Source organism: Abramis brama (genome assembly GCF_963993115.1).
Source record: "Abramis brama genome assembly, chromosome: 3".
In the NCBI taxonomy this organism is placed as follows: domain Eukaryota; kingdom Metazoa; phylum Chordata; class Actinopteri; order Cypriniformes; family Leuciscidae; genus Abramis; species Abramis brama.
This window is the reverse complement of record NC_139965.1, coordinates 14,221,327-14,243,829: the sequence shown is the minus strand read 5'-3', so window position 1 is coordinate 14,243,829 and position 22,503 is coordinate 14,221,327. Positions and strand designations below refer to the sequence as shown.

At 38.0% G+C, this 22,503-nt stretch overlaps 3 protein-coding genes across 10 annotated transcripts in view; 1 reads left to right on the top strand and 2 right to left on the bottom strand.

The window, feature by feature from the left end:
• The window catches only part of ntn5 (netrin 5), a 24,877-nt gene extending 13,660 nt beyond the window's left edge, over positions 1-11,217 (bottom strand). Inside the window, exons 1-3 of the mRNA XM_084110360.1 lie at positions 11,105-11,217; positions 1,994-3,357; positions 266-454 (exon numbers count right to left, since the gene is read on the bottom strand). Coding sequence (XP_083966486.1) covers positions 266-454; positions 1,994-3,344 — 1,540 coding nt within the window. The 5' untranslated portion in view covers positions 3,345-3,357; positions 11,105-11,217. The remainder of the gene's footprint in view (positions 1-265; positions 455-1,993; positions 3,358-11,104) is intronic.
• LOC311080398 (calpain-5) overlaps positions 10,621-22,503 on the top strand; it is a 26,529-nt gene continuing 14,646 nt past the window's right edge. For 3 of the 8 annotated variants that reach the window (XM_084110365.1, XM_084110366.1, XM_084110362.1), the window contains exons 1-2: positions 19,088-19,158; positions 21,558-21,756. Coding sequence is in view for 4 of the 8 variants with exons in the window: in XM_084110362.1 (XP_083966488.1) it covers positions 21,754-21,756 (3 nt within the window). In the remaining 4 variants the exon portion in view is untranslated. Of the gene's footprint in view, positions 10,677-11,785; positions 11,919-19,082; positions 19,159-19,490; positions 19,589-21,557; positions 21,757-22,503 lie in introns of those variants that run through there. The other 5 variants (XR_014605576.1, XM_084110361.1, XM_084110363.1 and 2 more) reach the window with 5 other exon arrangements.
• cnpy4 (canopy FGF signaling regulator 4) lies at positions 15,955-19,604 on the bottom strand. Its single transcript, XM_084110368.1, has 6 exons — positions 19,385-19,604; positions 19,048-19,174; positions 17,903-17,999; positions 17,638-17,760; positions 16,622-16,739; positions 15,955-16,539 (listed from the first exon to the last, which is right to left on the bottom strand). The coding sequence occupies exons 1-6, from the start codon at positions 19,467-19,469 to the stop codon at positions 16,436-16,438; spliced, it is 654 nt and encodes a 217-aa protein (XP_083966494.1). The 5' UTR covers positions 19,470-19,604; the 3' UTR covers positions 15,955-16,435.

Here is a 22,503-nt window from a genome sequence, read left to right as displayed (position 1 = left end):
AAATGCACCGTGAGCGTGCCATAGACATGAGAGCAGTCAAAGGGCAAGTGTCAGTGCACATACCATCACTCATAGTGTAGCCATAACATAGACACAGACTATGCTGCCTTTCACAATTCACACACCTCAGACCCCACAGATGGCAGAGTCCCAAAAAAACAAGCTTTTTTTCACTTGTGGAACTGTAAGAATGATTCACTCACTGACATACCAGCTTAAACATGATTTCCACACAAAACACACTGACAAATCAATTGTTACTGACGTTGGCAGGCCTTGCGGTGGCTGAGAGGTTTGGTGTGGTCACGCGTGTATCCGTTCTGGCAGAACTGGCAGTGGCGTCCCGTTGTGTGGTGCCGGCACTTCAAGCAAATGCCTCCACTGACTCGACCAGACTGCTGATACACGGCCATACTGAACCTACACTTAGTAGAGTGACCATTACATTCACATGCTGGAAGAGAAAGAAACAGAAGAAAGATGAGGGCAGGTTGAGGATTGAATAATCCTTACGTTTGTTTGAGAAACAATACCGTATATACGCATTTAGATTGTATCTTTCTTTTTTCTTACTGCGCTTGCAATTTTTTTTTTTACTTCAATAAAAAAAATCTTCCAGTGCAGCAAGATAAAATATACTCCTATTAAAGATTCTCTGACACCAAGTCCTAGGCTGCATCCAAAATCGCATACTCTCTTGAATAGGTACTTATTTTGAATAAGTACTTTGCAAGTACTAAAAAAAGTATGTTCTACATAGTATTAATGTAATTCGGACGTACTATCAAAGCCACTTAAAGGCAAGCCTGCAACCTTAGATGATATAAATCGTAACGCCTGTCGCCTGCTAACGCTGCGGTAGACAGGGAAAGAGACCAGAGGCCGTTTTTTTTAATGGATGTCAATGGAGGAGAGGCTTCACTACAAAATCACTCCGAAACACTCAGATCTGAGTTCGCTCTGCCGCTGACCCTGCAGTTATTGGTATGAAACAGCTTCACAAACAGCCTTTTCAGCCACACAGTTTTGTTATTTTTGTGTTGTCAAATATTCATATTATCACTCAAGTATTGGGATCAAATGTATAGTTCGGATATAAACACTGATGTCTGGGGTTGCGTTAAAAATAGAGCAAATCACCTTTTGAAAGTGACTTGGCGCTTCAAATAACGATTGTATCGATTACATCACTTGTCCGGTATGACAAGTGACTGTTAAAAAATGTATTTGTCATTGAATCATTCATTCGAGAGTTTCGTTCAAAAACGCTGATTCATCCAGTAATTTAAACAAGTTGAAGCATTCATTGAATCATTCACTCAAAACCGTTTTTAACGGTAAACATTTTAAGTAGACTGCAGCAATTAACATCTTGTCAGAACCTCTAATAAATTACATGTTATTTAGTTTAGTTATCTGTTGAGAATCGTGGAAGAATCATGATCTCTGTTTGAAACAAAAAAATTGTGATTCTCCGTTTAACCAGAATCATGCATTTCTATCGTGAATTTGGACATACGATACGACACTTGTCACATACTGTTTTTAGCCTACTATATAGTAGGGAAGTATGTGATTTAGGACGCAGCCTTAATACGTGGCACTGCTAATTACCCAGCATGCATTGCGACTGGAGTCAAATCAGAGTGAGTTTGATCTAATTACTCACCAGGATTGTAAAATATAGATGAATGTCATCAATCTAATCATCCAAAGTAAAATAAAAGGTGTTGGATGTTGTAACATTTTATGAAGTATAGCTAATCATGTAAATTAATCTAAGGATTTTCAGCTGTTTACACTGGTAAATAAAAAAAAAATCATTAATGCTGTTGTTTTTTACAGTGGATTTTAAATGATCATAATGCAGATGTTAACATGTTTTATATGATATTGTGTGGAAAATAATGCAGTGAATTATTCTAAATCGTATATTTATAAATGGACATTTAAGCACAGACAGACCACCGGACACACACAGGCTTAAACTCACGGACGCACGGGTGTGGTTGGCTGGGTGTGGCCCGTTGCCATGGGCGATCAAAATAAAATTGCTCACATACGTCACAGTCCGGCCCAGATGTGTGATGCTCACATTGACACACGGCACGCCCCTGGTTGTCACGGCGACAGCGAGAGGCGTGGCCATTGCACTTGCACCTGCCTCCCACCTGCAGGTCGGAAAGGGCGAGAGGGGGTTTCGGTGGGGCATAAAGAGAAGATGGGATGAGGTGCTGCGAGACTTTTTTTCTCGATTTAGAGCGGGACTTCTCTCTCCCTCCATTGTTTCTCCTTCTCCTCAACTCTCGCCCTTTGGAGCCCTGTTGTGGGATATTTAGGGACCAATCACACGTCCCATCCTGGCATGGCTTGAAACCGTCCTTCTTACGGCCCCTTCCCACTCTACCTTGAGATCCCATCTCCTTTTGTGTTACATTGTGACCACTTTGCTGCACGTTGCTTTTATTCCTAATTCTTTGTGTCGAAGTCTGTTTTTCTCGACTATTTCCCCAAATTTCCGATGTCTTAACGCCAGTGTTTTTCTCGCCAAACCTCAGGACTTTATCTCCCCTTTCTCTCCATCTAAACGCACCTCCCACTTCATTCAGTTTCTCTTCTCCTTTTCTCATTTTGTCCAATGATTGATGAAACACTATCTTTATGTCTGTTGCAGTCACCCAGTCTTGGAGCCCTGGACTATAGTCAAAATCCGGCGAGGAAGGACGTCCATCCAAAGTCGAGAAGGCCAGCATGACATTTCCACGATGCTTCTGCAATGGTCTGGGATCTGAACACAGCGGCTCCGTCTCCTGGTGCTTCGTCAGAGCGATAGACTGTGCGGGACGTCCGAACGCGCCCATGCAATCGCTTGAATAAAACTGTAGAGGGCGCCAGCTCCGGCCGAAGTCCATTGACTTCAAGATGGAGATGGAGTAGGACTCCATCGACTCCACCTGTTGGCAAAACTGAAGACTAATGTAAGTGACTTCAAAGCGTCTTCCCAGGGGAACCGTCAAAGTCCAATCCCCACCAGCCGAGCCTTCGGCGGCCGTCCAGCACGTTAGGTTGTGGGGGTTATGAAGGTCTGTTAAAGCGCTGATGTTCGTCTTGGGTCCTTGCTGGAGGTCCTCCATCGTCACAGGCATCCCGTAGGCCGTGTTGATGAACTCAGACAGGCAGTGGCGCGGACGCCCGTCCAGGTGGTGGCAGGGGTCATGAGGAGAGGTCCAGCTGAGAGGAGATTGAGAAAGTAGAGGAGAAAGATGGGAGAGAGGGAAGAGGGTGAAGAGGAAAAGAGGGAGGAAGGAGAGTGTCTGGAAAGGAGGGGAGTGATATCTGGTCATGATGTCATCAAGCCTGTGACAGTGGGGAAGGAGGAAAAAGAAAGATGAAGACATTTATAAGAGGTCAGGATACTGATGGGTTTACATGACATTTGAGTGAAGCGATATGGATTTTCTCAAACATCCCAGCTCACGACACTCATTCTAGCTTCTAGGTCGACCATTTTACACACATAATCCAGCCAATCAGAGACCTTTGTCAGTAGGAGGCCTCGCTTTATCTGGCCTGTGTCAGTGCGTCTTAACTGAATGCTTTTCATTATATATTCATCTTGACATTTTCAACCCTGTAAAGAAGGAACAGAGTCAATCGAGTGTATAAACATAGAGAGATTGCAAGAGATGACATAGAGCATGTGGCGCAGCTGCTCCAACCCCTTTCTCATTTATCATATTTATGGCTTTCCACTCTTTTAATCTAAACCTGCCCAATGCAGAAGGGGAATTAACAGTGGAGATCGGAAGAAGCAGGATAGAAGGAACTAAAGGATTATTTTTTTTACCTTAAGCACATGGCCAGAGAACCACTTTCGAATCAATGGTTTTCTACAAAGAAAAGGCAACCTGATCCTGTTTTTTACCTTTATTTTCAGTGCAATGAACTGACTTAAGAATTTTGTTCCTTTGTTCACTTGCCATAGAGTAAAAATGAAATTCAATACAACTATAACTAACATGGTTTTTCATTTCTGGCATCTTTTGCAGATTATTTGGCCATGTTTCTTGCAGACAGGGCCATCACATCGCACTAAAAAAAAGTTTTCAGCGTGGACTGATTTTACACCACTTCCTTTTTTAGCCAATGTCATTCAAAAGTTTGGCCAGACCTACACATTGTGGTCTTTTAGGGACTGTTTACACGCCACCATTTTCAACTAAAAACGGAAAAACTTTTAATGCGTTCTGACCGTTCAGTTACACAACAACAGCATTTTCAGGGCCAGAAAATGCAAACTTTTGAAAAGGGGTTTCAAAGTGCAAATTTTTGAAAACGAAACCATTATCGTCTCTGTGTTTTTGCTGCTCAAGATACTGAGTTTATTAATGCTTCTCCAGCAAAGTGTTGGTTTACGGCACCACTACTACGACCAGCGGAGATGCATTACTGAACGCCAGATTCTAACATTGCCATCTACTGGCCAGACATGCGAAATACAGCGTTTTTAGTCGTTTTCGCAAATTCGTGAGAACGGAGATCGTTTCGACAACGTCTGTTCGCTAAACTTTTTTAAAAAAACACGAAGGAAAAACTTTTCCGTTTTTAAGTAAATTGTTGTCGTGTAAACACACCCTTAGATAGAGAGAAACTTTAAAACAGGTGTGTCGAAACTATGGCTGAGTAAGTGAATGTATGAAAATATTTTTGGTAAAGATGGAAAATGATAATGATAACACATAGAAAATCCTGTGGTACAGTGACCCTTAAATAGATTTAAATTGTTACGAAACACGAAAAAATTCAATTGACACAATCACAAACCAAAATGTAGGAATTAAATATAAATATTGGCAAAAAAGAGTGTATTATTATTATTTTTACAAAAAATATATAATAAAATATTATTTTGACAAAATAAAACCCCATGGTCAAAATTCCTTAGGAAATGCATGTTTGTCTTTATGGACACAAAATGTAAACTGTGGTCAAAATCAAATACAACATATATGAGGAATGCATAGATTACGCTTTTTATTGAAAACACATTTCATAAATCACACCCGATTGGTTCAGTTTGACCCCCTTTATGCATTCTAGTGTTAATACGCCACTTTACGGTTCCCATCTATTCCAGGACTCAACATTTGATTTGTCACCCCAGTCTGTAATCCTGAACCCCGACTATAAATCCCAAATAATTAACTTGAGGCAAGATGGCTAGAGAAATTAATTCTCGCTCTGTGTGTGGGACAGAGAGAAAGATTATGAGAGAAAGGCAGAGAAAGTGAGAAGGACAGAGAAATGAGGGGATCTGCGCTAAGATTAGAAGATAAAATAGAGTGGCAGATTTATAGAATGAATGTGAGAAATGCGTGTTCAACTTGAGCCACTTCCTTTGGCAAGACGGCGTATAAGCCTGTACCCGCCTGGCCCTCGGTAATGAATCTCTGTCTTCTTGGCCTGATGATGGAGTGTGTTTATTTATCTGATGAGAATCTACACCAGAACTCTCGCCTGCAGACATGAGAAACAATGCGCTCACTTATCCTTAGACAGAGTGATGTACAGCCCTGACAACTTGTGGCTTTAAAAACAGGCCGGCAGATGGGTTGCATTTGAGAGCTAACACCCTTCGCTTCCAATGAAACGCACTGTAAAATCCTCGGTGTTCGGTCTGTGCCTCATATGATCAGTTGTTAACTGTTAGAAGTGTCTTGTTATGAACACTTTTGAACTGTTCCCTCAGCTATTCTCACCTGCCTTCAAAGTTCTGAAAATATTCCTAAGTGCTGATGATTGATGACGTCCTAACAAGCGTTTGACATCGACAGCGAAGTCAGCAGGGATGCATAAACGTCCCGGTAGGAGCTGGAACACTGAGAGATTCACGAGAGGAGCCACTGGCTCAATCAGCTCATAGACTGAAATATGAGGACCCGCTGAGGGACATGAAGGTCAAAGAACGCGCACTAAGAGGGAAAACCACCACACTTTCTTATCTATTGTTCGTTGTGTTTCTATTCATTTTAATTTAAGTTTTAGTTTAAGCATTTTTGCTCTGAAAAATCGCCTCTACAACACGAGGTTAATGAGCGTCCAGCTGCGGGACAGTCCAGTGCTCTTACCCACCGTGGCACATTCCCAGGGTCATTCCTCACATGTTGAGACGTGCCCCGGGGGAAAACTGAGAACACTGTGAAAACCCCTTCCGCATTAATTGATCGCCTGATTAATTGAATCTCCGGTTTCAGAGAGGCGGTGAAGTATCTGAGGGCGATGCGTAAGACTGTAAGTTGGGAAAGTGATGAGGGTGTGGAGATATTCACGGCTGTCGGGTCTCGGGAAGGGAGGGTTTGATACACTCTTAGCATGATTTGCGTTATGTCCCTGACTTCGTTGCACCTCTAATTAAACATAGCTCATTACACATAGCTTGATGGATTGAAGCTTAAACAATCTGTTTATTGAGCTCGTAAGGACAAATTCAAACTTGTTCAGTAGGCTTCAGTCTGCTGCAGCACGCATGTATTACCCTGGATACAGTTTCCACAATTTACCATAATTCACACCCAGCGTAGTGTGAGAGCTGCTAAGTGTCCTTTCCTGTTCACCAGAAGTTAGCTTTGAAAACGATCGGGGGCGCTTCTTCATAAGTTATCACGAAGTCAAAAAGAAATGACCGGATCAGCTTTGTTTGTGCTCGAGCCAACAAGACGAGGCCCAAGTGTTGACTGAGAGCCTACTTGGGGATAGGTCACAAATATGCTTGCCAAAAATATATTTCATCAAGCTAATGTAAAATTTGCCCACAGGCACAAAAATAATTGGACTGAAAAATTATTGTTTACTCTGAATTTACTGGACTTTTAACCACGTTTGAGCAGAAAGAATAACCGATGACATATTTACAATAAATTTATAAAATAAAAAAGTTCAGTTTACTTATTTAGATTTAAAATTAACGTTTTGTCCACTTAAATTAGTAGGCTAAAGGAAATTTACTTAATCCTAAAATTAACGGATTAAGTAAATTTCCTTTAGCCTGGTAATTTAAGTGGACAAAATGTTGAGAAAACACTGACTCGACCAATGGCGTGAGTTGGGGATGTGGTTAGGCTATATGTTTAATTGATGTCTGATTGAAAAGCGATCCGCACTTACTTTCGGTGGCTAAGAAATTTCCGCATAGAAATTACAACTTCAGAATCCAAAAGGATTCTACATAGAAATTTCTTAGCCACCGAAAGTAAGTGCTTTTCAATCAGACATTGATTAAACATATGACCACACCCCCAGCTCACGCCATTGGTCGAGTCAGTGTTGTCGTCAAAACAAATAGAGTGATTCACATATTGAAACTGTGTTTATAATTTTCAAGAAAATGCAAATGGCTTACTTAGTTGTCTCTGCATCTTGAGGTGAGATTTTACTATTTTATCTTATATAAAATTATACAAAAACAACATGTTTTACATTGTTTTAACTTATCAAAATAAAAAAAATTCAACTTTTTAAAAAAAAGTAATACAAGATTCAGTTAAGTTAAACAAGAAGTCAGTTTAATATAATTTAAGTTGAAATGACTTAAACATCCAAGTTGATTGCACTTAAATTTAAGGCAGCAAATTTACTTTGACACGTCTATGGTATTCTTTTCAAGCTCTTTACAAGTTGAACAGAGATCGAATTAAGTTAGCTAGAAGAAAATATGACTGACAAATACATAAAAACTTTGTGACAAAAACAAGAATAGGAATTAAGCGTATATCATGAAATAAAAACAAAAAATGCATAAAATCACCATATTTGCAATAAAAGCCAATGATTTAGAATGTGATAGAAAGTCTGCTTTTTTTCTCTCCCTGAAATATGATTTTGCACACATTTGGCAGGACTCGGATCTATTCTTAGGAGAGCTGGATACCTGTCAGTTCCCGCGCTCGCAGAGCTCCTCTTAAATTCATCTTAACCCTTGGGTATGATGTCGGACAGATGAGAAAGATTTGGCCTGCTTAACACATTTGAACGCTCTTCCTCATGGACGACAGCCAGCCAAGGTTGTACTGAATCCTTGACAAGCGATCCCCGAGATAGGCCTATACGCGTGGGATCCATGTCCTTGAAATGGACCGGTTTAAAATTGTGTGATTTATTACTGTCCATCATTAATTAATCAATCACTGTCTGTCTGTTCATTTTTCCCAGAAGAATAGCAACAACAAGAACACAATGCACATTCTCTTGCTCTTCCAAATACCTGACAGAGTTGTAAGAGGGAGATCCAAGCTCGCTTTCTCTCATGCCACACACACACACACACACGTACGTTGTGTTTCCATGTTTTATGGGGACTTTCCATAAACATAATGATTTACATGTACATCATTTACAATGATTTACTGTATAAACTGTATATTATATCCCCTTACGCTAACCCAACCCCTTTTTGCATCTTTACATTTTCAAAAAAACATCACAACATATAAAAATATAAGCTGTTTTCCTCATACGGACCAAAAAACGCCCCTACAAGGACCAGGATTTCGGATATTGCTATCTTTGTGGGGACACTTTGTGCCCATAATGTAGTTACCAGGCCACACACACACACACCTGTTTAGCAATGTAGCAGCTGTCAGTAACACCTCTGCTAGCTTCCGGTTAATTTCAAATGACCCTCTTACAAAAAATTTAAGATGTGCAAAGTATAGAAGCATTGCGCTTGAAGTAATATAAGATTAGCTTTCAGTTTTCACTGATGAATATCGAACACTAAGATCCTTCATCACAAGCATAATCATACACAGCTCTGGGAACCTGATGCACAACCAAAGCATGTTACAAGGGAAAAAAACACCCCAAAACATCGAAGGAGAGGAAAAAAAAGTGTTTTGTGAAGTCTTATTCAAGCAGCCAAGCCATATGTAACCTTTTGTGCTTTGAAGTTTACATAAGAATATTCATAGTGCGCTTATGTCAACTTTAACATATGCTTAATCGGTCCAAGCAAGGATACCTCATGTTTGAATGGGAAAACACATGCAGTAGAGCTACATTAGACAGCGGCACAGGGAGAGAAAGAAGGGAAAATGAGAGACCGCTCTCTCTCTCTCTCTCTCTCTCTTTCTCTCTCTCTCCCACGCTTTGTGCCCTGGCAGTGAAATCATGAAATCTCCCTGCAGGTTTCGTCTCAATGTTGAAAAACAGATGCACATGAAATCGTGATTCCATCCTCCAGTTATGCCAAGCACAACATTCCATGATGAACCTAGGGTGGAACAATTAGCAAAGGGGGTTTCACCCCATTTATCCTTAATTAAACGTTCAAAATAAAGATTAACCATGTGTTTTAGAAGATGCACCAGATGCATCATCCTGTCAAGTATGCTGTCAGGTGGTCTTTCCACTCAAATTCAGATCATCCTATATATATATAAAAAAAGATAACTGATCTTTGCAGGCCTATCAAGATTTCCTCCCAATTCTATATATTTCACTGTAATCTGTGTTTGAATTGTGCAATGAGATTTAAATCACATGGGATGTGAACTAAGGCGAACCCTATAATGATCATTTAATGAAAAATTCAGTTTTATGGAGCTGTAATTACAACCATTCGTGTTTATCAGCTGCCCCGACATATGTCACAGAATAACGAGGCACGAAGTGCGCCCGCAGAACACGGAACGGAAATTGCATTTTTACTCAAATATAACGGTTTCGCAGCTGGCCACCTACATGGCCTTAAGCTGTTATTATTATTTATTTATTTATTTTATTTTTTACGACGTTGAGTTGCAAGATCTAACTGATTGTGTCCCATTATATACATGTTAATCCGATGGAAATTAGCCTAGGCTATTTAAAATTAATTATGGACTTTCTAAATTAGTTTTGCATCATTACATTTGATAATTATGCACCTTAATAAGACATAAAACACCATATGAATAACAGATCATTTGTCGTCTTTACAAAATGCCAGATTTGAACGTTTTGCTACTTGAACTGCGCGCGCGATTCTGGAAAATACTACAGCCTGAAATCTACCCTGTAGATATTTTTATAATTAAACAACGGATAATGAAAACAACATTATTCTTAACATGCAAGGGAATGTGAAAAAATATATTCCTTAACTGAGCCTAACCTAAATACTGTTTCAGGATTGTTTGACAAGATTAGCGGTGTGTGCGTAGACGAATGGTCTCATTATCCTTAAATTAAGCGTAGCCTTCCGGCAGAACGATTTTGTACAATTCACAGATCATCCAAACCATCCGCAACTGACAGCTACAGGTTCCCGAGTCCTGACTATCACGATCAATCACGTAGTTTCATAGGCCTGTGTTTAACATCGCTTTATGTTTAAGTAGGCCTATATATTCATGAGTCTAGAGTCATGATAGCGCTTAAAAGAAAAAAGTTATTAGTAGGTATAAAATTAAGACCCGATAAGCAATATTTACTAATAATAATAATAGGCTACAGAAATAAAATATTTGTTTATTTATTTACAAATGGTTTAAAATAGACCTATGCATTTTAATATGTAAAACTGTTTATTTAGGCTATCTAGTTACCTTGGTATTCATTTTTTTTTTTTTTTTTTTACAGGACAACAACAATTTGCTATATGGAATATCCGGACAAGCCTTGGGGAAAAGAAAAAGGTAAGCAACATGCAAAATCTTTTTTTTTTGTTTTAATTAGCCATACGTTTTATATCTGACGGAAAAACTGATAAAAATAATATAAAATGATTGTTTCTGTCTGAATACTGTGATAGCCTAAAACTAAATCCCTGCTTGATGTTGCAAGAAAAGAAAAAAAAAAGAAAAAACTCGCTATGCCCCATGCATGCACATAGCATAGGCTATCTAAAATATATTTTGAATTGAAAAATCCAATGAAAAAAAATCGCCATGTGATGAACAAATTTTACTTTAGCACTATCCCCGGTTAAGACTAATCAACAGCTCGGTGTGTTAGTCTAAATTTAAATCTCTTGTCAGCAGTCCCGAACAAGCCGGTTTTAATTTAGCTACAGAAGCGGAGACTGAAAAGGTGCACATGCACGAGCAAAACTGAGTTTACCTACCATGTGCGTGTCAATGCGGGTTACCAGTGTATCCGCGTCCTGGCTGATCAATAAGAGCACGACAAGTGGACAGATCTTCTCGGAGCAGCGCGTTCAGTCAGCAGGGTTACGTATCACCCTGACGTCAACTCCTTCACACACACACACACACACACACACACACACGGAATGCCATGCATTAACCACTTTAAGTACATATGCACAAACTTTCTTGGTTTTCTCACTCTTCAGCTGAGTAAATATCACCTAAGGCAATTTTGGTTCTGCACCGTGATCTTGAACTTGCACCCTTGCGGGCGTCAATTCAAAGTTCAATGCGCAATTGAAACACCACTTTGGGTAACCCCTGCAGGAACGACGCGCTCCCTCTCTGGAGAGGATCTAAAGCTGACACATATGGAAATAGTGAGTGAGGGTGAGGCAAGGGGAGAGAGTGAAAAAAGAACAACTGAATTAAAAGGGAAACAAAAGAAACTCCCAGAGCGGTCCCATAAAACTGATTGATGACTTCCCTGGAGGACTGTTTCCCAGGTGTATGGATGTGTGTGTGTGTGTACCCATGCTAGATTGCATGCAGTTTTAAGGTTTGATGTTTTTGGATGCGTGTCAAGTACAACAACACTTTATTGAGGGATGAACTGGTACAATTGAGCATATCACATATTCTTGGCATTCTTACACTACACAGATCAGTTTGACTGGGGAACTACAACACACAAACGTGTCTGCTGGATCTATTACACCATGTGAGATTGAAAGCAGACTGGAGAAGGTCCAGAGTGTTGGAGAGAAGTGCAAATGTCACCAAAAAGAGGTGAGAGCTACTGTGGTCGGACTGCAAAACAGCTCAGAAAATACATATTACAATGGCACTTCATTTGTCAGTGTTATCAAGTTTTGGGTTTCATTTATTTTTCAAAGAAAAAAAAAAGTAGGCTATTAGCCTTTGATTGCAATTAGAGGTTCTGTAACCTCTTTAAATATTAAAACCAGCTTTAGTCATTTATCACAGTTTTTTTTTCTCCTTCATCTTTTGTTGTCTAAACTCGTCTCATTTCCACTCATTTCATCCTTAATTAGGTTTCATGTATTTGATGATGCAAACAGTGCAAACTGTGTTTGATTTTCAAACAGCTGCTCTTGAGAGCTTTGTTTTTCCTGGAGACGAGAGGAAGTCAGAATCCTTGGCATAATTTCTGTTTTGATTTCATAATTAATTCCATGGATACACATTTCATAAATGTTTGGATCGACTATCACATAGAATAACATTCAACATTTGAGGGGTAACGGTGCCAGAAAAATATATAGTTTAATATACGATGGCAGAAATTAAACCAAATTAAAATAGATGTTGAACCCTTAAAATCACATTTGTAAATGTCTCCTCTGGGTTTTTTTTGTTGTTGTTTGTTTGTTTTTTTGTGGTTGTACAGAATCCAGAGAATATTATGGAGTAGAATGTTGAATAAAGAATTTTCACAAGTTCAAATGATTATTTGAATTTATATTTTTGTGGAAATCCAAAATGCTTTGTCCTGTTACACTTCACAGTCACTCAAAGTTCAGGACTGCTCTGGTACATTATGCCCAGGTTATTATTCTGAATAAAGTGCAGGCCAGCAGAATGGTTTCTTTTCAAAACTATATTGTAGTAGGCCTACCCCAGGTGAAAAAGACGTACTATTAAATGTATTAAAAATGCATTTAAGTATATTTGTATTGTACTAAAAACATACTCAAGTACATTTTTTATATATTTAATAGTACGTCTTTTTCACCTGGGACAGAGTGCTACACTGATTGGTATTTAATGCATGCATTAAAGGCAAATGTTCAAACTGACATTGAATCATGTGATGCAGGTATAGTACCGTTCAAGAAAAAAGGTCTGTTCCCAGATCTGTGCTCTACAAAAAAATGACCTATAAATGACCAAGAACAAAAGAACTGCACTAGTGGTAAGTCATACATGTGTGATTAATAATGTTTAAAAGAATGTGTAGTAAAGTTAATGACTGCAATTGGTCATAGAAGTCATTAGCAGCTAGCCCTGCTTTCTCTTGAGAATTTAAGAAGTTTTATTGAACAAAACCTTTTAAACTGAAATCTTTTAGGAAAAGTGAGAGTGAAAAAAGTAAGAAAAAGTGCAGCATATAAGAGATTTAAATACACAATCCATTGATTTAAAGGTACACGCTGTAATTCTAGAGGGTTAAAAACAAAATAGTATGCATTTTGTGGAAGAACATTGTTTTGGTTGTGCTTCGGCTCTGCCATATTGTGGATGAATATGACCTTCCGCAATAGATACAATTTTACTGAACTCAGTTAGTGATCTACTATGGCAATTTATCTGTTATCAGTGAAATAACTTACTCACCTGTTGAGTAAAAAACACCTAATCTCCGCATCGCATTTCTGAAAAGCCAAGCCAATGTTGCTTTTGGTTTTGTTATGCTCTTTAGATTCTCTTTTTGCTAGCAGATTATGTTAGGTTTTTTATTTAATTATTTATTTTATTTTTATAACGGGTGATTCCCATGAGATAATAGATTTAGCTGCTCCATGTCAACCTTTCTCATTGAGAAACTAACCGCTGCCACTCTCACACCTGACAGTAGCTGGAGCAACTTCTCTCTATTTACGGATATGACGAGCACTGGCGAGGGATGTATGTATGCAATTTCCCGCTAAAACCATCCCGAAAGGTCTACATTATAAACACTTATAGGCTTCCCACAGTGAATCAGGGTAAGACAAAAACCACGTTTTGGAAGAAGGATTGATAACGTGTTGACTCGTTATTTAAATTTTGTTAATTTGAACAAAAAAGTTAAACAGTGTAGGCTACTTTAACATTTTAGACGTCATAAAGTAAAAAAAAAAAAAACGAAACTTCCTAAAAGGTCAGAATTTCAAAGCAATCTTTATATCATTCATTATATTCTAGACTGGAGTAGGCTACGTGTAGTGAGCTGCCTGGAGCCCTTATTTGTAAATGTAATTCGGCCCCTGTTGAATGAATAATTCTAATATTTATATTAGTTGTATGCCTGAGATGACAAACATGCAATTTGGTTAAATATTTTTTCCAAATATCTGCTTCTCTTACCTCCCTAAAAATGGTTTAAAATCTAAAGTGTTTATTAACGTTAATTATAAAGTCAGTGACAAACATCAGATGGACCCAACCCAGCTCGTGAACAGATTGAACCAATCAGAGTTGAGGCGGCAGTGCCTGAAGTTAAAGATGAACTTGGTGGAAGAGCAGGAGAGTGACTGACAAAATGTCGGGGAAAAGAAAACATAAATCAGGGTACCAGAAACGCCATGAAAAGAAGGAGAGGGAGGCCAGGAGAGTTGTTGTATCCCAGTCGATCAAGACGTTCTTCAAGACAGGTTGTAGGCTATTGTTATTTCGCTGGGAATAAGAAAACTACCGTCTACTACAGCCTGCCGGGTACTGTCACTTTTCATTATCGGGGCGCACCACAATCGACTGAATGATTACGACGTGTTCAAAATCCGTGTCTTTTTACACTATTGTAAATAGAGTTATAAAAACTGACACGAGTCACGACGCATTGCATTATGCACCTGACCTGCCGGCTGATCATGTATTTATTACATCAAGAAAACACGAATACAACACACTGCACTTGGATTGATAAATTATAGCTTTATTTAATAATATTAGTCCATATTATATTTATTAAAAAATAAGAAAATATATATTTTTTTAATTTGACTGCATTCTTGTCAATTTCTAAATGTTTACTTTTTGATTTATGAAAAAAACATTATTTTGCTGTTACTTTTTTAAAAATTGGTTTTTATTATTATTTAATAATGTTTCTTTTTGTTGGTTTTTATTAGTTGTAATTTTTATATAGGCTAAACGTTTAAAATAAAGGTTTGACAACAACATCACCATCTTCTGTTATATGTGGGCCTCCATCTATTGTACAGTATATGATATTGGTGGAGGGTGGTGGGGGCCACATCAATATTTTTTTCAGGGGGCCCCGAATCCTCTAACTACGGCCCTGATGACACCCACTCGTGATGATGTCACTTAACGCTTTAGGCATCGGTTATCGGTTTATTCACACGGCCTGGCAGTTAATCATCTGGACCACTTTATGAATGGACAGTTTGTTTTTTAGTTTATGTTTTATGACTGGAGCTCTCCTGCCCCCTTGTGGTGTCTAATACTTAAGTCCCCTTTTGGTCGCCATTGTGGTATTTTTCCTTAAAACCCCTGCATAGTTAATAACCCACTAAATAAGGGTCAGTGTTGCATTGAACTCTATGGGCGTTATTTTTTTGTGTTATAATTTGAAGGTGCTTCGACAGACCTAGAAGCATGAATTCACTTGTCATGAATTTAACCACTAGATGACAGTTCATCCACATCATGTAGCCTAGCTTCAGCCAATTGGAATCAACAAGAATTGATTATCTATCATGCAAAATAATATATTTTTTTTACATACATATATATAATATTAAAGTTCGAAGAATAACCATTTGCACAGTAAGCACATAAAAGGGGACCTATAAATTGTATTGCTTATTGGACACAAGCATTTACATACACGGGATGAGGAGTTCACGATGACTAGAGGACATATGCATTTTAAAACTGCTCCAGGTGAGGCTCGAACTCACAACCTCGGCATTGCTCTGCTTGTACTGCTGTATAAGTACCGCGCGCTGACCGATTGCGCCACTGGAGCTCTACACATTAAAATGATATCGCATCATCACGTGACCGTCAATATATAATCGGGAAATCTTTTCTTGGAAATCTGGACCGAAAGACTTCGTACTTACACACACAAATTAATAAGGCACAGACTCATGATTTATAGCAACAAGGCATTTAAGAAAAAATATTACTGTACATATCACATGAGGAAAATATTTTAAAAGTAACCCAAAATACAAAATCATAACACCGTCTGTTTGGTTTGTGCATAGTTGTGCTGTAACGATCAGTAAAAATACAATTCCCAGACTGGTTTATCATTAAAAACAGTTAGTGTTGTATTTGCTTTAACACATGAGACAGTATACAATATAAGGCACATTCTGTAACACTGCATAAAAATAGAAATTCAAAATGTCTGCATTGACATGAGGTAAAACATCAAGGACAGCTCCCATCCCATGATCTGGCAAAAAATAACAGATTTGGAAAATGTTGAACACTGACAGATCGTTAATGCTCATGCAGATGCTTGAGAGGATGCTTGGTTCCTATGTCGCTTTGTGCAAATACGTCATACAGGTTGTATATATTCATCAACCATTATGGCTCTGCTTTCACAGTTCTCCTGCATCGTGGGTCTGTCTTCCATCCTCTCCCTCACTCTCTTCTTTAGATCCTTTCATTCCCATGTCACCTTTCCATACCTCATTCAGGCACTCTGAAAGAGATGGACATAAGGCCTGAAAATAGTGGCTTGATGTGTGTGTAAGTGCATGTTTTTCAGGATGGGTATTTACTACCTTGGTCCGAGTCTTTGAGGACATGGGTTGCACAGAAGAATTTTTCAAGTTTCTCATCTTGACGATGAAAGTACCAGTTCTCCACAACCTCTTCATGCTCTTCTAACATGGTCTCACACTGTAATATAAACATAAAAAGACATAACATAACTTTCCCAAAAGGAATTTTGATTTGGATATCCAGATATATGCAATCATCACTACCATTAAAACATTATATTCACTAACCTCAATCGGGGGGTCACTGAGCCCATTTTAGGAGGACTTTGTCCCCCTAAATGTCCACCCAGCCCCCTAAAAATTTGCGATTGACTAATTCGTGATCGCCTCAGTCCCCTTTAAAACTAATATGAAACCGGCGACAGGCTTCGGCTCATCCCGTCTGCGTTTTTTATTTATTTGTATTTGTATGAAATTACTTTCATCTCAATGGCATGAGATTTAGTGACTTTTCCTAATCTTGATATACTTCATAATTCAGTACAATAAAATTGCTAAAAAATAAATAAATTCATTTTTATAATAAATCCAAAAGAAAAAGATGCAAAAAGAACTGTAAAAGTGAGTGGAAATGGCAAATGAGCTAATGAGTGGTCCTCTGCAGCCATCTACTGGTTATAGTGATAATTTCATGTCATTTACATGTTAAAAGTGTTTGTTTTCCACCAGAGAGTGACAGAAATCCTCCACTAAAACATGGCACATTTTTCATGAAGTTAATTTTACTACACAAATGTAGAGTAAAAGAAAATGTTTAAAACTATGTGTTGAAAAAAAAAATTGTTACCCTCATATTGCCAATCTAGACAATTACAGTAATATAAAGTTTGTCTATATTCCTAATGAATATTAGCTAAATTATTTAAAATAATTAGAAATAGATTTAGAATAATTGATTATTTAAAATAATTAGAAATGAACTCAATATCCAGGGACTGACTTGATAGGTAGAAGTAGAACCTACTGTATTGTTCATGCCTACTTTAGTCTACAAACTATGAATGAGTGTGTATTACCTGTCTCTTCATCTCTGCCACCTCCACTGATGGTTCATCCCATAGTTCGTAAGGGACACCCAGCTCTACCTTCACTCCCTTGTCCACCAGGTTCTTAAGTGTGTTCATGGTTTGACTTGTGCCCTGACAAACACAGCAGTCAAAAATCAATCATCATTAGTCTGCAACCAAAGACCTACACTTTTATAGTATCTCTTTAAATGAGGATTGACAGAATTTTATGCAATTGAGGACTGGGGAAATAGTGCTACGGTGAGCTTAATACTTTGGCATAGCGAAGGCTTCCTGGTCTCTCAGCATGGACTTTATACTGCAGAATTCTTTCACAGATGTTGTCCATGGCCTCAGTGAGTCGTGTCTCTCTGGAAACAAATAAATCGTAATAATGGCAATAGGAGGGAGAACATCAATAGATTTTAATTTTTTTCTTAACTTCAGGGTTCTTTCTCTGGCAGTTTTCTCATAGGGACAGAACGGATATGGCAAGCGGTTTTGACTTTTATTCATTCCAAGGATATAAATTCTTGATATGAACCACTCAATTTTCACTAGTTAAAATGCTAGTATTCATTACTTCAATGAGCTCATTGTTTCTGCATTACATTATTACATTGTTTAAATTAATACATTTTTCGTTAACTGTGATTTTGTATATGTACATTTCTGAAATACATAACTTAGACAGTTACCTCTGGTAACAGATCACTCTAAATTGTAATGTAGAGACATGCATTTTCTGTAAAGCTGCTTTGAAATGATGTGTATTGTGAAAAGCGCTATACAAATAAATGTGAATTGAATTGTCACTAGTGACAATGTTAATCTCTGATATCATGAATGTGATTGTTACTAGTAAGAACGCCATTTTAGATATCTGAAATTACTCTCCTAATTACTGATATCAGAAATACATTTGCAGATATCAGAAATTACAAATGTAACATGGTGAAATACATTTACAGATATCAAGAATTAAGATTTCAACTAGTGAAAACTGAGTTCTTGATATCCGGAATTTATATTTGTACTAGTAACAAAGTAATTATTGCTATCACAATTTTAATTTTTACTAATAAAAAATGTATTTATGTGAAAATAGTAAGAAATCAATTCTTGATATCAACAATTGAATTTGAATGGCAGCATATGGTGACATAGCCTAGTGAAAATACAATTACAGATATCAAGAAATAAAAATTTTACTAGTGGAAAATGTAATTCCTGCTTTAAAATAAAAAATGCCATTGTTACTAGTAGAAATCTAATTCCTGATATCAAGAATTTGCATTTTAACTAGTGAAAACTGAATTGTTGATATCAAGAGTTCATATCCTGGGAATGAATAAAAGTCAAAACGGCTTGCCATAAAACGGAGGAGTGGGTAGTGTGTATATCATCTTCACTACTTACGAAGTGTTGTATTTAATTTTGCGCCTGCGCTTGCCAGTGTCCAAAACTTCTCCGAGCTCCAGAACTTCCTTCGAGCGGCCAGATTTTTCTAGGGCGTCCTGCAACTCCACCGTCAGTAATTTACAAACTATTTAAAAACAACAACATGCCTTAAAATATTAATAATGCAATAACTTCTTCATGTGCTATTTTAAAATGTAAATATAAGTGCGCATACTATCTCTGCACTAGTGGATCTTTGTAGAATAGGTTTAATACATTTTAGGATGGTTTTGTGATAGTTTATTTTATCGTTCTACAACACATACGGGGGAAAAATATACTTTCTGTTTCTTACCCTCGCATTTATTCGGCAATCGCTCCTCTTGGTTTGCCAAAACGAGGCTGAACATACAAAGCAAGAGAACTGCAAACATTTCCATAGTGACCTCTGTTTACAAACTTTGACTCAATACTCGTTCATATTAAAGCCACATCGACATGTTTGAGGATGGTCACTTCAGGCTAGTGGAACAGAGCATGCGCACTGCCTTAGCCGATGGTAAGTGATGGCAAACGGGAAAAACGCGTTATCGATTTAGGCATAGCTAATCGAAAGCTGATCGGGCTTGAAAGAAAGTGCGGTTTCATGCCAATATTAAAGTAAAGAAAATGTAAGACGTAAGATTTCCTAAGATTGTGGAGAGTGCAACAGTAGGTTCATTCATTAGGCTAATTCTAAAGATACACCGGGACTATGTGGCGTGCAGTGGTGTTCTGAAAGAAGGAGGAAAAGTCCTGTTTTCCCCCCCAATATCATGTAGAATCATGTTCTAATGTTGTCACATTTTCCTGGTCAGATAAACATTACTTTACATTATATAAAAAAAAGAAACCAAGTGCAATTCTATTATGGCTATTTTTACATTAATGTATCAATGTTCTATTTAGGCTATTAAAACTCAGTAAACATACCATCAAGTTAGTGTTTTTAAGCAGTTTTTACATGTATTCCAAAATAACTAAAGGCAGTAACAATTTAAAATATATATTTTATTTGTGTATTGATGTTCAGCTGTTCTTCTTAATAGTCAGCTTATTTTCGGATCATCAGTCATCGAGCTCGGTAAACACTGATCACAGAAACGAAGATGGATCTACTTTTAATTTCCTCATGCTGATTGCTCACTAAAAAACCCTGCAGTCATTATGTTTTCAGGTTTGATTTTGATGTGACAATGCAGTGATATCTAAGTGGGTCCGTTGTTTACTTACTTTTTACAGTTAGAAAAAATAAGAGGCGGCATTTATCGTACGAACCAATCATAGCAGGCTGGAGGCATTGCCTCCTCTCACGTGATTTCCCCCCATTAATTCTCAATTACCCCCCACCATACGCACCATACGCTTTAGGGGGTCTGTTAAAAGTCAATGGGCTCAGGGGAGGCAAGAGAGACGCGCCGTCCCGCTGTAACTTTACCTGCGACTGTCGCTGTTGGACAGTGTTACTTTAGAAAAAAGAGCGACTTATACACTTTTTAATGTCACGTTGTGTAATATTTGCATTGTTTTATTTTTGAATTATAGGTTATTAACTCATCTTATTTATTTTTTATTAAAAAAAATTTGGAGGATGCACTGCCTCCCTTGCCTCCTTGAAGGAAACGTATTTTTCCCTTGAACAAAGCACATAATCCAAGGATGCTCGAGAGGGGATTGTTTTGGATTATTGTTTTGGATTATTGTTTGGATTATTTTCTCATGCAATTTTTTGCCTGCTCAAACTCTTTACTTTTAAGTCTTAATTTAAGATCTGATAAGTTCTAAATTACTAACATAAATTGCAATGGTTACAGGTAAGATTTTGAAAGAGATAGAAAAAGGATATGTGTACGATTTGTTTAAAGAGTTGTGATTTTACTTGCGCGCTGAACACTTAGCAGAGTGATATAAAAAATAGCCTTCATCTTTTTAAAGAACCTTTTCTGTTGACAAAAAATGCATAAAAATTAAACCTAAAAATGTAAGTTGTTTTATCATATAATATTATTTACAAAATAGTCTGCATTTCCCTTATGAGAGAAATGAGAGAAATCGGGTACTCCCTCATTGCCATTGTTGTAGTACATTCTGTATAGGTCAGAACATAAAGGCCGACCAATGCCTAGTGGCTTATATTCAACTACATACTATTGATAATAGAGATTTAATCCCATGACCTTTTGGCTGTCAATAAGACAGAAGCAGTGTCTATGTGATCTACTGTTCCTCCTTGAGCGAGTTGAACAGGTTTAAAGTTTAAGTGATGTGTATTTATAACAGTGACATGTAGATTGCATTAACTCAATTGGCTGGCACTTGAGTTTTAAGCAATTCTTTCATCTGTAAAATCCATTTGGAGAAGATAAAAAAAAATCCTTGGCAGTAATTTGGCTTTTTATTGGTGTTAATATGCCTTTATTGGATTAGCTGTTGGTAGGGAATTAGTTAAAGTTTGTGTGCCTTCATAAGGGGTGTCTTGTCCCTCTTAGGGATTCAGGTGTCAGTGCCACAGGTTTATTGACAGCCGATATGGCATGATGAACCTTCTGGTGGGTCCTGTGAGGGAGGAGGGCCGAGGAGCGAAGGAAGGAGAGAGAATGATGAGAGAGATGACAAATCCAGACAGAGAACTGAGATAAGTACGACGTGAGAAACTGGAAATACTCAGATGAACACGAAGGCCAAATGGTGAGCGAGAGTGATTATGCGCATGAATGCACGTGTTTGCAGGGGGAGCTGCATGCCTACCGTAATTAAGGGACTTGTAAAAGAGGAAAAGCCCATGTGTTAATGTGAGAGAGAGAGACACAGGAAGACAGCGATGATGGGGACAGGTGGCAGAGAGAGAGGAGTTGTGGGTCAGACAGAGGGAATGACCAAATACACAGAAAAATAAGGGGAAAGGGCAGAAAAAGAGAAATGGTTACACAAGAAAACATACATGGTTGTAGCAAAAGAGTTACACACACTGTATTATCTTTTGAAGCTTGAACGTTTTATACATTTTGTGGTATTTATTAATATTTGATGACCCTTCCTAGCTATTGTATAGGGAAGCTTTTGTTTCATTGTAAGCTAGAAGACAGTGTGTGTGTGTGTGTGTGTGTGTGTGTGTGTGTGTGTGTGTGTGTGTGTAAACCCTATGTTATGTGGACCAAATGTCCCCACAAATATAGTTTTATTAGTAAATTTTGACCTTGTGGGGACATTTTTGGCCCCTGTGAGGAAAATAGCTTATAAATCATATGATGTTTTGTGAAAATTTAGAAATGCAGAAATTTTTCTGTGATGGTTAGGTTTAGATTTAGGGTTAGGGGATGGAATAGAATGAAAATCCAACGTGTGTGTGTGTGTGTGTGCTTGTTTTTCTACATCAACCAGGGACTTCAACCTAAATGCACACTGACTCATGGGGACTTGTGTCACCTGGGATGA